The following is a 13,617-nucleotide window of genomic DNA, read 5'->3' on the forward strand; positions in this document are numbered from 1 at the left end:
TCTCTTTGCTTATTTAGCTCTTAACACCAGAGGGAGAATCCTTCGCTGAAGAGGAATGGCCAATTAAGCCTAGTCGACCATTTCGCATGAAGTGGCTGTCGATGCCGGTAAAACTGTAAAGTAAAAACAATGGGATTCCCAGAAGCTGCATTTGTTTTTCTGCTTTGCTGTCAACATCCTTTATTTTCTTTGCCAGCTTATTTGAGGACCTGATTGCTACGTTTTTCTGGCCGTCGGCTCGGTCCTGTGAAGATGCAGGCCGTTAAGTGGCTATCAGAGATTGCACAATGTTACACGGATTGTGATGAATGGATGAGTGCGTCTCTAGCTCCCAGTCCACGCGACAGTATCCATCATTCATATCTTCTTCTCCTCCTTCATATCGCAAATGACCGAGATGTTAGGAAAGCCTCTCCCCCATAACTGTCAGGTAAAGAGTGATTTGTTTGACCTTGCTGCGCCTTCTACCTCTTACATAAATCCCCTAACTTCAAGAAAATCTCAGACCAGCCCTCCACAGCTCAGCAGCTAATACCAGATCTTAAGCTTTACTCAGAACTCGATCGATACGAGGTAGAATCACGATGATAAGCCGAGATGAGAAACTCCTATTTCAGTCTTTAAACATCCTGCTTCTGAAGTCTGACGCCATTAGAGAGAAGACTTGCTTCTTCTTTTCTCTCCTCCATCACCTGGACCTGATTCTGGGTCGTTTCTCATTCAACAGACAAAAGTGCTCGCTGCAAATCAGAATGATGAGTTTGGTGGATTATTGAAGATTAGAAGAGAAAACTAGCTCATTCTCTCAGAGATCAGTGGTTACCGCTTCTTCATAAGGATCAATGAATGGGGGTAGAATGGATAGATACAAAACAGGTTGCCTGTGTGAATGGATGGATGGATGAATGAATGAATGTATAGACAGATTGATGGATGGATGTATAGATGCAGAGAAGAATGATTATTATAACTATAGATTCATAGATGGATGATAGATGGACAGATACATATATGGATGGATTGCTAGATTAATTCATACATAAATGGATCAATGGATGGATATATACAGGTAGGTAGATGGATAAAGATGAATGGATCTCTTTCTTTCATTGATTTCATTTCAGGTGGCGTTCTGGCGGTTTTCGCCGCAGGCATAGAATTTATCTTGATAGGATGGAAAAATAAATTGATCACACTGTGGACAAATTGTGCCAGAGGAAGAGAGTGTTCACACTTCCTCTCAGATACGTGTGTGTGCTACTTTTCCTCAGGAGCGTTGTGTTCAATTTAGAGCGATCACAAAGATCCCCCTGTGCGCCACACAGTGTGGGACCAGTCACACAATATTGCATCACTTCAAAAATGTCCTCGTGTTATTTTCCACTCAGTTTCGATGGAATCTGTCCAATATCTTTATTTTGTTCTCTTGAGGCTGTGTTGTGAGTTGTGTAGTTATCAAACTCGTGGGTCAATGATTGTGCGGCTCCCACACACCAGGGAGAACCTGGAAGTTGAGACTGTATTTTTTCTAGTTATATAAACTATAACTACATTTTAGAATGTAATTCAACCAACATTAAGACAGATATGTGCTTGTGTTCATCCTGGCAGCAGGTTTTGTCTTGCCCTTGATTCACCCTGTTATATAAAAGCACACTGTGTATTTAGCTCTTGCTGTGAGGCAATCAGGGAGTTATTATCTGAGCTCATCGTATGGAAACGCTGCCACACCTCTGAAAGAAGTGGGTCGTTGCTTAGTGATCAGGTAAGACAATGGGGATTTGATTGTGGTGAAACTGTTTCGTCAGAGATTGAGCAAGCTCTGGAGTTTCAAAGTCACAGAAGAATTTGACTTTAAGTTGCAATGTGCGCTTCAAGACATCCTTTGTTTAAAAAGCTTGTTTTCCCTTGCTGAGACAACACTCCAGAGGAGACCCTTTGTCTTTGGGTTGTCCTCCATCTTCAGTGAGAGGCGTCAATCTTCCATCCGAGCGCCCAACAGCAGCAGCACATATCATTGCTTCAAAGGTGGCTGTCTGCTGCTTAACAGAGCAGCGCATGTCCTTGGTGGCGCCTGTCAGCAGCAACCTCAGCTGTCAGGCGGATCTAAGATGGCAGGCCCGTGGACCACTGTGGTATCGAGGGAGACGTGTCCTCTGACAGACGCCTCAGCTGCACGGACACCCGCTGTACCTTCACCTCCGTTTTTAAAGTAACACACGTCAGGGGGTTGCTGTTGGAGCTGGGAAACTACCCCGGGGGGTATTAAGTTGATCAGGCGTTAGATGTGGAGATTACTATTTATCTTGTCGAATTGTGAAGGCTATCTGGCACATCAGAGGCGGAGGTGTTGTGTTTTCATAGCGTTTGTCAATGAAGGAAAGCACAGTGTAATTATCTGTGCGTGCGTGACATGTCATCAGCCTGTCGAGTCAATCGGTAAATCAAACCCTATCTCGTCAAACCAGTTACACAAGTACTGGAAAAGAGCAAATGTGTTGACATCCCATTAAAGCTCTCAGGAAACCTTATGACCTGGCCGGTTTAATTTCTGTCCCTGATTCCATCCTGTGATTTTCTGCTCAACAAGCTGAAAGCATGGTCCGTTTTCTTTTTCTTTTGCTGTTTCAGGGAAAATCTTGCCAAGTTAGGGCACTTTCATATCACACATCACTGCGGTGGCTCGGTTGGCCAAAAGTGTCCCACTAGAAAACAGCAAAGATTCTCCCTCTGCCAACATCCTTACGTTGCAGATCAGGACAACTTGGAAGCGTTTAGCAGACTTTATGGTCCAGGCAGCAAAAGAGGAAAGCTGAAATTTGTCCAAAGCAGTGGGTAGATATCTGAGATGTTTACTACGTAGAAAGTGTTGATTGGTTTGTTTAATAGACTCCTGCCAACTGAGCTCAAACATTAGATTTCCACTGACTTTCCTGTGTGAATCTATAATAATGAGAACTTAACCTATGGTGGTTTATTTTTTTGCCTTTGCTGAGCTTTTAATCAATTCACCTTTATGCAGGAAAATCGATTTTTCATCGCAAAGGGAAAAATATCACTACTTGGATGATGTGTGACTGCAAACCTGGAAACCAAGTGCTACATTGATGACTGGGTTTGATCAACTGGGGAGTGTTTTTTCCCAGTTGATCAACAGACAATATTTTCCCAGCTCCCCAGTAACAAGCCCATGTACCTCCGACTGAGTCTTTGTGCAAATACATAAATGAAACCAACTGACACAGAGTGGCAGTGCGTTGTGTTGGCATCATGAACATCCTCAGCATCCCACACTGACGTCCCACATGAATTGTTTAGTCAATTTCACACATTGACGTACGCGGCTCGGCTGCACACTAGGTTTTGACCTTGTTCTTTCAATGAGGAGGAAAATATTTTGAGTATATAAAAGAATAAAAAGGAATATTTCTCTTTCACCGTCGCAGATGGGTTTATTCAATGTTTGTTTCACACACAGACAAAGATGCCTAAGCCCTTCATTTCAGAGGCTCTCTCATCCCACGCAGTGTTTCAGTGGGCTCTAATCACACACTGCTAGTCTGTTTTCTTGGAACCTCCAGTACTGGCATTCGATTTATGAGAATAAAAAATCCTGCATCCTTTAGTGTGATGCAGGATATTTGAATATTACAACGCAGAGGCACAGATCTATATCCCACATGTTTCTGCCATGTTTGAAATGTGCTGTGTCATGTTATCTAGTAACCTGCTCTAGTTTTTTCTCACTACACCTAAGAGAAAGAGCCGTGGTGATAAAACCAGAGTTAAAACACTGTGGTGAGGTGGACTGTGAGGTCATGCCACATTGACCCACACTTAATGAAGGGATTCTCTTTATCACAGGAGGGGTTGGGGGAGTTGGGGGGTGGCGGCTGCTGCTGCAGTGCCATCTTCCTCCTCCTCCTCCTCCTCCTCCTCCTCCTCCTCCTCTCGCAGCAATAAAACCTCTCGCCCTGCATCGCCATTCCCTGCACAGCGGCTTATCAGCTGCAGTCAGGGGGTCACATGTTGTACACTGCTGAGCCTGACATAACCACCGTGCTCACCGCCGGCACAGTTTGCTCCTCTCCTCTCCCCAAAGGCTTTTAATTTAATTATTTATTATTATTATTAAATCCAGGGACAAATGAGACAAACCGCGGGGACCCAAATTCAATTGATCCGGAAGATTTCCATAACTACTGTGATCAATAGCTAATCTACCATCCCCAATGCAGACCGGTGTGCACATTTCTTCATTGAAGACAGTTGTCAACCCTCTCTGCAAAGAGAATACATCTTCTGCTTCTGCAGCAGATAAGTAAAAGCAATTATAAGATGCAGTGGAGAGTTTGTGTCCCAGTGCAGCAGCAGCAGGTAGAAGGGACTGAGCTCTTCCTTCACATTAAAGGTCACTAGTTTAATCTAACTTGTCGTCTTTTTTTTCCCTGAAGGAAGACGAATCCCCAATGTGATTTTCATTAAACTAATTTATAATGTGTATGAAGGAAATCACCTTGTGTCTTTGAAACTTACAACAGGAAGAACTTTACTCATCAAGACTTTCCTTCTTCTTCTTCTGTGGTGTTTTCAGTGTCTGCGGACGCTGGTGGGCCACACAGGGGGCGTGTGGTCATCCCAGATGCGCGACAACATTATTATCAGCGGCTCCACTGATCGCACACTCAAGGTCTGGAACGCAGAGACAGGAGAATGTATCCACACCCTCTACGGGCATACCTCAACAGTGCGCTGCATGCACCTACATGAGAAAAGGTATGTGGAAATCTCACGGGTAAACATCTGTATTAGGTCTTGTGTAACAGTAAAGAGATCTGTAATGATAAAAATGTAGCTTTATCTAAAACTGTCAGGAAAGTGGTTTCCTAATAGATGATGCTTTTAGCCTTTTAGCCAACTTGGTATGGATTTAAACTGAAATTCTCTATAACACATTTTAAGACGTCACCCGAAGCGTTATGAAAATATGCCGTTTAATAGTGTGGCTGCATTTTTCGGTCCGAGCTCGTCCAAGCCCGAAGGAAAACTAACCTGAACCCAATGCAGTTCATCTAGTTGAGCGTAGTCGTCCTGGAGAAGCATCTCGGATCAGAGGTGAAACCTCTTCAAGAAACTCACAAGTCCAGTTGCATGTGTCCACAACTCCATGACCTGAAGGACTGACAAGCTTTAAAGATCTAAGAGTAGATTTAGCTAAATTTACATTTCATGTGTTTATGATACATACTTATTTAAACTGCTCGGTTGAAAAGCTGCCTTCACTTAATTATCACTTCTAGAAAATGTCAGCCATTGCTTTAAATACTGCATCCTGTAAATTGTTGTGGTATTATATGTGGTGATTGTAAATTAATAATTATATTTTGATGTAATTGTACAAAGAAATATTTATACCGAGACGTAAGATGTAATTAACAAGCTCTGTAATTAAAACCTAACCCTAACTTATTGTTGAATCCATATTTATAAAAACTTTAGTCAACAACAATCTTCTCATCAAGGGTGAATAAGCATAACTTCCTCAATGTATGAATCATACCCCCCCCGAGCTAAAAGAGCAGCTCTCAGTAGTGAAAGAGGACAGTATCCACAGAGAGCGTCGGGTCACATGGAGATTAAATAGACCCTGTAAGGCGTCTTAAGTGAACTGCTGCTCACTTATTCACTCAGTATTACACTCCAGACTCAAAGTGCTCTTTTCGCCTTAGGGCCCAGCAAGGTATTTTTTGTGTGTGTGTGTGTGTGTAGCATTTGATTACTCACCCAGTGGAAACGCTGTGAGCTGCCGGCAGACAGTGAACAACATGTTGGCGATTTCCATCTTTGTAGCACCGTGAGGCATTTTTATAAAGAGAATGCGCCGCGTGGATCTACAGTGTGTTTTTATTTCTATGTAAATGTCCTTTGAAAGAGAAAAGTGGATAAAGAGAAGTTCACGATACGGAGGAACGTCAAAGTTTCTGTGGAAGTTAAATCAAGCAGCGTCAATCAGTGAAATAAATCAATGTTTTTCTTCTGCTTCAAATCTTTTAAGTAGATGTAAATCACACCCTTGGGGGCAAACTCCTGAGTGAAACTTTCACAAGCATTCCTCACTACGGGGGAGTTTCTCTCTCTTTAACCTATGACACGTCTTTTCTTTTCCATCCGGAGCGACGAGGTGTTTTTGTACATTCAAGTACGAACGTGAATTTGACTCCGAGGGTTACTCGCTGTCACGGGAGCAGAAGGAAACGTTCATACCTGCTTCATTAGTCTGTCAGTGGGCAGCCGCAGCACCAATGAAGAGTGGTGAAAGTAATCTCACAGAATGGCCGTGTTGGAATAAAGTCACTCTCCGGGAAAATCTAGTTCAATACACAGACTCGTGTTGAATTCACAATTGTTTTACGTGTTTGTTTTGCACCCAGAGACACAAGCATTCGTCTTTTTGCTATTTGTCCTCTGACCATGTCTCCCTCTCTGTCCTGTTTCCTCTCAGGGTGGTCAGTGGCTCTCGCGACGCCACACTGCGCGTCTGGGACATCGAGACGGGTCAGTGTTTACACGTCCTCATGGGCCACGTGGCGGCGGTGCGCTGCGTCCAGTACGATGGCCGGCGGGTGGTCAGCGGAGCCTACGACTTCATGGTGAAGGTGTGGGACCCCGAGACGGAGACCTGCCTCCACACGCTGCAGGGCCACACCAACAGAGTGTATTCATTACAGGTGAGCCAATTGATTTTACGTTTTTTTATCTTAATTTTCTTCTTATTTCAGTGTCTCCTCCTCAGATGTGTTGTAGATTTGAGAATGTGAAACCCTGTGTGTCCTCTAAAACGTCCTCTCACCCTCTCTGTGTGATGACACCGCACTTTGGCCGGTGTCATCATTGCCAGAGCAGGAGGCCGTTCACTTCACTTATAGATTGTTTTTTGTACCACGCTGCTGTTTAAGCCTTGCTGCTCCACCGATCAATAAAATTCATTCATTTCAATGAGTCCAATCTGGGGTTTGTTAATGGGACCAAATTATGCTGCGTAGGCGCCCGTGCCATCGTCTGCAAGTTAAGGTGACGTCTGTAGTTACCCTGAACTGGCAGCTTGGCTTTCAACCACTTTAAAATCGATCTTCACTCTCTGCAGTTTGATGGGATCCACGTGGTGAGCGGCTCGTTGGACACGTCCATTAGGGTCTGGGACGTGGAGACGGGCAACTGCATCCACACGCTAACGGGGCATCAGTCCCTGACCAGCGGCATGGAGCTCAAAGACAACATCCTGGTCTCGGGCAACGCAGACTCCACTGTCAAGATCTGGGACATCAAGACGGGCCAGTGCCTACAAACACTGCAAGGTGAGATCAACGTCCCAGCAGGCTGCTGTGCACGCACACTAGAGCTTAGGCTAGATACACAACCGCTGCATTTTGCCTGTTGTCCACACTTCTCCAGTGTTTTCGAGAAACTAAAATGGAGAAGTTGTCTCCACCAGCAGTGAAGACAAGATGTTGCTTACAATGTGTCAGTAAGAAAATACATCTTTATATACAACTACTTTACACGATTGTTGATTCTAAAACAGTGGAGTAGAAAGTAACTGCAGCCAGACACCTTTTGTTTTTTATTGAGTTATTCACAACAAGGTATCTACAGTAAGTGTAATACAGTCGTCTTCATCCAGATGAATGAGCACATGTCTGGGCTTCAAACTGACAGTCCAATTAAAACCCAGACTGAATGACCTGTTTGTGCGTGTGTGGCTCTTTCGGGGCCGACACCTTGTGGGTCTGCTGGTCCTGATTACACTCACACACCCTTTGTCTGCTTGAATGGCTCTAACTCCATTAGCAGCACTGGGGCCGCACAGAGAGCTGGAAATCCTTTGCTCAAAAGCAGCGGCCACCACCACCGCTAAATGCCCCACCCCTAAATGCCCTCATTAAGAAACTACATCGCTGCGAGCTGGTCCTCTAAACAACAGACACACACACACACAAACGCACACACACACACTGAACAAAAGGATGCCCCTGTGAGAGTCTGAAGAGAGGGTGGGATAAGACCAGGGGGAGGATGTGTGTGTGTGTGTGCTTTGTGAAGAGGGGATGACTACAGTGAGCGGAAGAGGGTCAGAGAACTTTGTAGGTCATATAATTAGGTCAGTGGACAATTTGTGTCATTCATTTGTGTGTTTTGATAAGACAAAAGGGCAATAACAAGGCAGCCTCTGTCAGCTGGAGGGAGGAAAGGTATAGTGATGGAGCAGCCGGCTTTGTTGTGGTAATGGGGAGATGAGGGAGGCAGAGGAGGGGGAGATGAGGGACGTGGGGGGGGGGGGGGGGGGGGTTGTACACATGGGTAAATAACGATCCTTTGAGCTCACCAGAGACAGAAATGAAAGAGATGCTTGAAGAAAGATTGACGTTGAGATCTCAACACGTTATCGCCGCAATAAAAGCGGAAAAACAAATTAAGCTCATATCGGTGAAATTGCTGCTATGGCTAAGAAGCAAAAATCAGCTCATTTAGCAGCGTTTGATTCTGAGCGTGTTTGTGTTTTGTGTCGCCCTAATTGATTTAATTAAGATATCATTTACAAGCCCCTCGGGGGAAATCTTAAAGTCACCGCACACGCACAGTCACAAATAAAGTCGCCTCAATGCAGGCGCTAAGAGCCGCCATCTTCACTTTGAACGTGGCCTCCTGCCAGCCAGCCAGCCAGCCAGCCACACACACACAGACACACACAGACACACTCACACACACACACAGACACACACAGACAGACACACACACACACACACACACACACACACACACGCAGCAGACGGAGATGTAGCCGGAGCTGCGTAGCCTCCGTGACACTGACAGGCCCGAACATCTCAGTGCCCCCCCCGTCCTGAAGCCCAGCGACAGCAGGAGGACCTCACTGCTCTGTCACCTCAGGAAGAGGAGACGAGGTTTTCTCCTCGTCTCTCAGGCGCAGTGATGGGTTTCTCTGAGTGCTTTTCTCTGTAGCTGAGTTCTTATGCAACCAAATCTGTTTTTTTCTTTTAAAGTCACCCGTCTACCACTGTACCACTCACTGCACAACTGGAGTTATTAGACATGACTAGAGGAGCTACAGAGGGAGCTGTAGCTGCCCAGGTCAGGGTTTCCTCAAAATACCTCAATAAAGATAGAAGGGGCGTCTCCACTGCCTCCTGTTGTTCAAAAACTTAACCCCAGCAACACAAAGAACTGCCTCATATGACAGAAACCATATTTGAGAAAAAAGTAGCGTGTATTTTGACGTTTTAGTTTGGTCTATGTCCCGTCTGCTAACATGTAGGGGGCGGAGTTTATGACCTATACTGCAGCCAGCCACCAGGTGGTGATCAAGGTTATTTGGCTTCACTTCTGTGTAGCTGCCATGTCGTCCACTTTATATACATTGTGTGGTTTACTAAATTAAACTAATCCGGATGGTTTTTGCCTCGTCTCAGAATCTATATCCAATCCCAGGAGGTTTTGATGGTTAGCAAATATGGATGAGGAACTAAATCTAGATCGTGGTTCCTTTAGCTGCCAAACACAAAGTCTCTTGGTTCCTGCAGTGAAAAAGATAGGCGTGTTTTGTGTATTTGTTTCTAACCATCAGTTCCCTCTGTGTGTTCAGGTCCACACAAGCACCAGAGCGCCGTGACGTGTCTCCAGTTCAACAAGAACTTTGTGATCACCAGCTCGGACGACGGCACAGTCAAACTGTGGGACCTGAAGACGGGCGAGTTCATCCGGAACCTGGTGACGCTGGAGAGCGGCGGCAGCGGCGGTGTGGTGTGGCGCATCCGGGCATCGAACACCAAGCTGGTGTGCGCGGTCGGCAGCCGCAACGGCACAGAGGAGACCAAGCTGCTGGTGCTGGACTTTGACGTGGACATGAAGTGAGGGGGACGTGGTGGGCAAGGACGAAGAGCGCAAACGAATAGCGTGGGAGACGAGGCGCCTGGAGACCAGAGGGCCCGAAGCCGACAACTCTTCACCCAAACCAACTCTACAACCACCACCACCACCACCACCAGTGGGCTGGCCAGTCCTCCACCATTATCTCCCCCCGTCCGCCTCCTGGGTAAACGTTACTGACAAAGCCACAGACCCTCACACGTGTTTAGCCCCCTGCTTTTGACCCCGAGCGCCACACTGAGGTGGAGTCGTAGGGGATTGGGCTGGAAAAGGGGCGGGGGGGGGGGCATGAGCGGTCTGTCCCCTGATTAGCCGGGAGAAAAGACGAGAAGAAGAAGAAGAAGAAGAAGAAGGAACGACTGACAACGACTGAACTTCTTTTGAAGTGACGCTCCGCCCTTTTCGGTTCGGGGTCAGCTTCGCACAGAGACTTGGTTTCGCCTCAAGCCTGACAGATTTTGAGATGTATAGAGATATATTATTTTTTAAAGCCCCACCCCGCACATGCACCCCTTCCCCCTCATCAGTATGCTCCCTCAAAAACACACACACACACACACACACTCTCAAACCGGAAAGGAAAAAGCTTGAGGAAGGTGGGAGATGTTTTAAAGTTGAATTTCCACAGTTACATGTAAAGAGCTGCTCAATGTTAACGAGAGGATTCAGAGGTTTCGTTGTTTGTTCTCACTCCGTTTCCGTTCTTATCGTTTTCCACTCGGTTTCTGTAGTTTTTTTTTTTGTTGTTTTTTTTTACAATATCGCACACAATCACAACTGTGAATCTCAGTTCCTTTTTGGTTTATCACATGAAAGGGGGTGTCTGTATTGTTGTGGGTTTTTTTGTTTTTGTTTTTTTCCCTCTTTCCTTGCCGTTGCCAACAGCAACAAATCCCAGTATTAGAAACCAGCTCGGTTTAGGTTTGCTGTCGTCATGTCACAAGTTTGTTTTGAGGGGTGGGGGGGGGGGGTTGTTTGAGTTGTTTGTTCTTCCTTTCTGTTTTCCACATACCTGGGTTTGGAGCTCCGTCTCCACATCAACATCAGTGCTGTCCAGAATGTTTCAGTCTAGCTGTGGGGGGGGGAGGGGGGGGGTTCCCTCGAAGGCAGCGCCGGGTCGAGAGGCGAACGTCTCTCTGCTCGAACGCCCCTGACACCCCCCCGCCCTCCCTCCCTCCCCTTGGCCCCTCCCCCTCTACTGTTCTCCCCAGTGGCCAAACTGTATTTATGCTGCTAGATGAATGGGAAAGAAGAGAGCGATGGAACTCTTACTTGCTGTGACGTTTTAGTCCCAGGCGAAATTCCAAAACAAACTCTTGTGTGTTTGGACTTAAAGAGACGACGACAAAAGATGAACATCCAACATTTTTTTGTTTTTGTTTGTTTTTGCCACTGAAACTTGAGCCAAACGTGCCTCTGCGAGGCTGAGAGGAGGGAGCGTGTCCGACAGATACTGACGGGAGCGCCTGCAGAGAGGAAACAAGCGGATGTACACTGTTGGCGTGCGTGTGTGTCTGTGTGTGCGGCGTGTGCATGAGTACGTGTGTTCGGCGTGTTAATGGGCAACTTGTAAACACATTCCTTGGGACAAAGCTCTTTCAGCCTGTTCTTTGGAGAAATGTACAAATGTGCTGTGTGGACTGGCAAAGAAAAAACAAACAAAAAAAAACTAGCAGACGTATCAACCATACCACGTGAATGAAAGGAGTGTCCGTTTCCATGTGCGACTGTCGTTCCACTCAAAGATGTCCGAGGCACCAGAGGAGACCATCACAAGCATCAGCTGACGGGCGGAGCGGCCACGAGTCGTCGTGTTACATGTGTCGCCGTTCAAACCCCAAGCGGCCGCAGCCTGGCGGGGAAAATAAAACACACAAAAAGGCAACAAACGTGAACTGAAGCATTGTAGCCAAATGAAAAATCGTCTCAATCTCTAAGAGTCACAACTCGAGCTGAACTGTGAAAGTGGTATAACACTGTATATTAAAAAAGAAAAAAGAAAACAATCTTGCTCTATCTCTTCTCGTTGTTTTCTCCCTCTGTTTTAATTTATGATCTGGTTTGAGAAATCAGATTTGTTGCAGGTGTTTTTATTTTTTCAGTTCATGTAAAACTGCCTGGCAAAAAAGTCAAACAGACAGAAAAAACCTTTAAAGGGATTGTGTATTTGTTTGATTCACTTAGAATTTTATTTTCTTATAACTTAAGTGCAATAAAATGTGGGTTTTTCTTTTTTCATTTCAAGCATATCAGTGGTCTGTTTTTGTTTCCTGTGTGAAGGCATCTTATATGTTCAATAAAGCAAATGATTTGGTTAATTTTATCCACGAGGGAGTAATTCAAATATCAGAGCAGGTGAAACTGATCAAACATCTGTAAACGGGGGGGGGTTTTCGCCTGTGGCAGCTCGACTGGATCCAGATGAAGGAAAGAAACTAAAAGGTTTTTAATCTTGTATTAAAGAGACTGTTTTCATTTCAGTTAGTTTCTCAGATCTTAATTATGTGAAAGCACGGGCAGCTCTAAATATTGTTCTTAGGTATTTTTTCATAGGAACAAATGATTAAAACAAAAGCAGTTTTTCTGCCTCAGTGCTTCACAAGAAAAGCAATAAAGCAAATAAAAAGTAAAGGAAAATATATTTGTTACATAAATTGTCCCTAAATCATTTGACTTCCACTGACGGCAGCAGAGGAAAACAACAGAGCCGAGATCAGCCTGGACGTAATCTGGCAGAATGTGTATTTAAATGTAAATGAACCTGTTGCACTTCCTTTTTAATACGGCGGTTCATACACACGTCGCTGCTGATTGGGCGATACCTCTGACACACCCACCAAACCAGAGGAAGCTCCTGTTTGCTGCTCACATGTCGTTCAACCTGGAAACTGCAGCAAAATGAAACGTTCTCTTGTTAATTCACACGTCTCTTCTTCTGTGGTGGTTTGATGGGACCTGACGCCGGCTGCTGTTTATCTTCATGTTCTCGAGATGGTATCGTCCGGTTTCCTTTTCCCAATATCCTCTTAACCCACTTTGCACAAAAGTTAGCCCTCGTCCCTCAGAACCACAACTAATGTTTCCCTCAGAGGATGAAAACGTTATTTTCAGGCTCAATTGTTTACCAACAAACTTTACCCTAAACTTTAAAAAAAAAAACAAGTAAGTGGAGCATGTTTTTGGGGGCGATTTTCTCTCCAGTGAGTATTTATAGAAGCAAGAGTGTGTTACGTGAAATTGACCCAAAATAAACCACAGTGCTCTGGCTCACGAAGGAACAAAGGAGCTCAACAGCACAGAGGAATAAGCTCTTTGGCTTCGGCCCTTTCTGGGCGACACGTTGGTGACGTCACTGTTTTTTTTCAGGGGATTTGTTGTTGACAAGTTTCACCAGCTCTGCTCTTGCAACAGCTCGACATATCAAACAATGGTGCCTGTGAAAAGTTTAACAGCAGCAGAGCTCGTCAGGACGTCCCAAGAGACTCAGGTATTCAAAACTAAAAGTTTATTGACGGTGAATTGAAGATGTTATTCTGGAATCTAGGAATTTGTGATGGTTTTGATGTCTTCGGACACTTTTCATGATCATCTGATTGGGGGAAATAATCAATGGCTTCAACCCTGGAGTCAGGTAATGGGCCAAAAAACAATTAAAATTTTATTTTATAATCACTA

At 45.2% G+C, this 13,617-nt stretch overlaps 1 protein-coding gene across 7 annotated transcripts in view; it reads left to right on the plus strand.

The window, feature by feature from the left end:
• Positions 1 to 11,019, plus strand: part of fbxw7 (F-box and WD repeat domain containing 7) — a 98,373-nt gene extending 87,354 nt beyond the window's left edge. For all 7 annotated transcript variants that reach the window (XM_053418312.1, XM_053418311.1, XM_053418314.1 and 4 more), the window contains 4 exons: positions 4,595 to 4,776; positions 6,503 to 6,728; positions 7,145 to 7,355; positions 9,659 to 11,019. In XM_053418312.1, coding sequence (XP_053274287.1) covers positions 4,595 to 4,776; positions 6,503 to 6,728; positions 7,145 to 7,355; positions 9,659 to 9,927 — 888 coding nt within the window. In that variant the 3' untranslated portion in view covers positions 9,928 to 11,019. The remainder of the gene's footprint in view (positions 1 to 4,594; positions 4,777 to 6,502; positions 6,729 to 7,144; positions 7,356 to 9,658) is intronic.
• The last annotated feature ends 2,598 nt before the right edge of the window (positions 11,020 to 13,617 follow it).

The sequence above is a fragment of the Pleuronectes platessa genome, chromosome 3 (genome assembly GCF_947347685.1).
Source record: "Pleuronectes platessa chromosome 3, fPlePla1.1, whole genome shotgun sequence".
NCBI classification, from domain to species: domain Eukaryota; kingdom Metazoa; phylum Chordata; class Actinopteri; order Pleuronectiformes; family Pleuronectidae; genus Pleuronectes; species Pleuronectes platessa.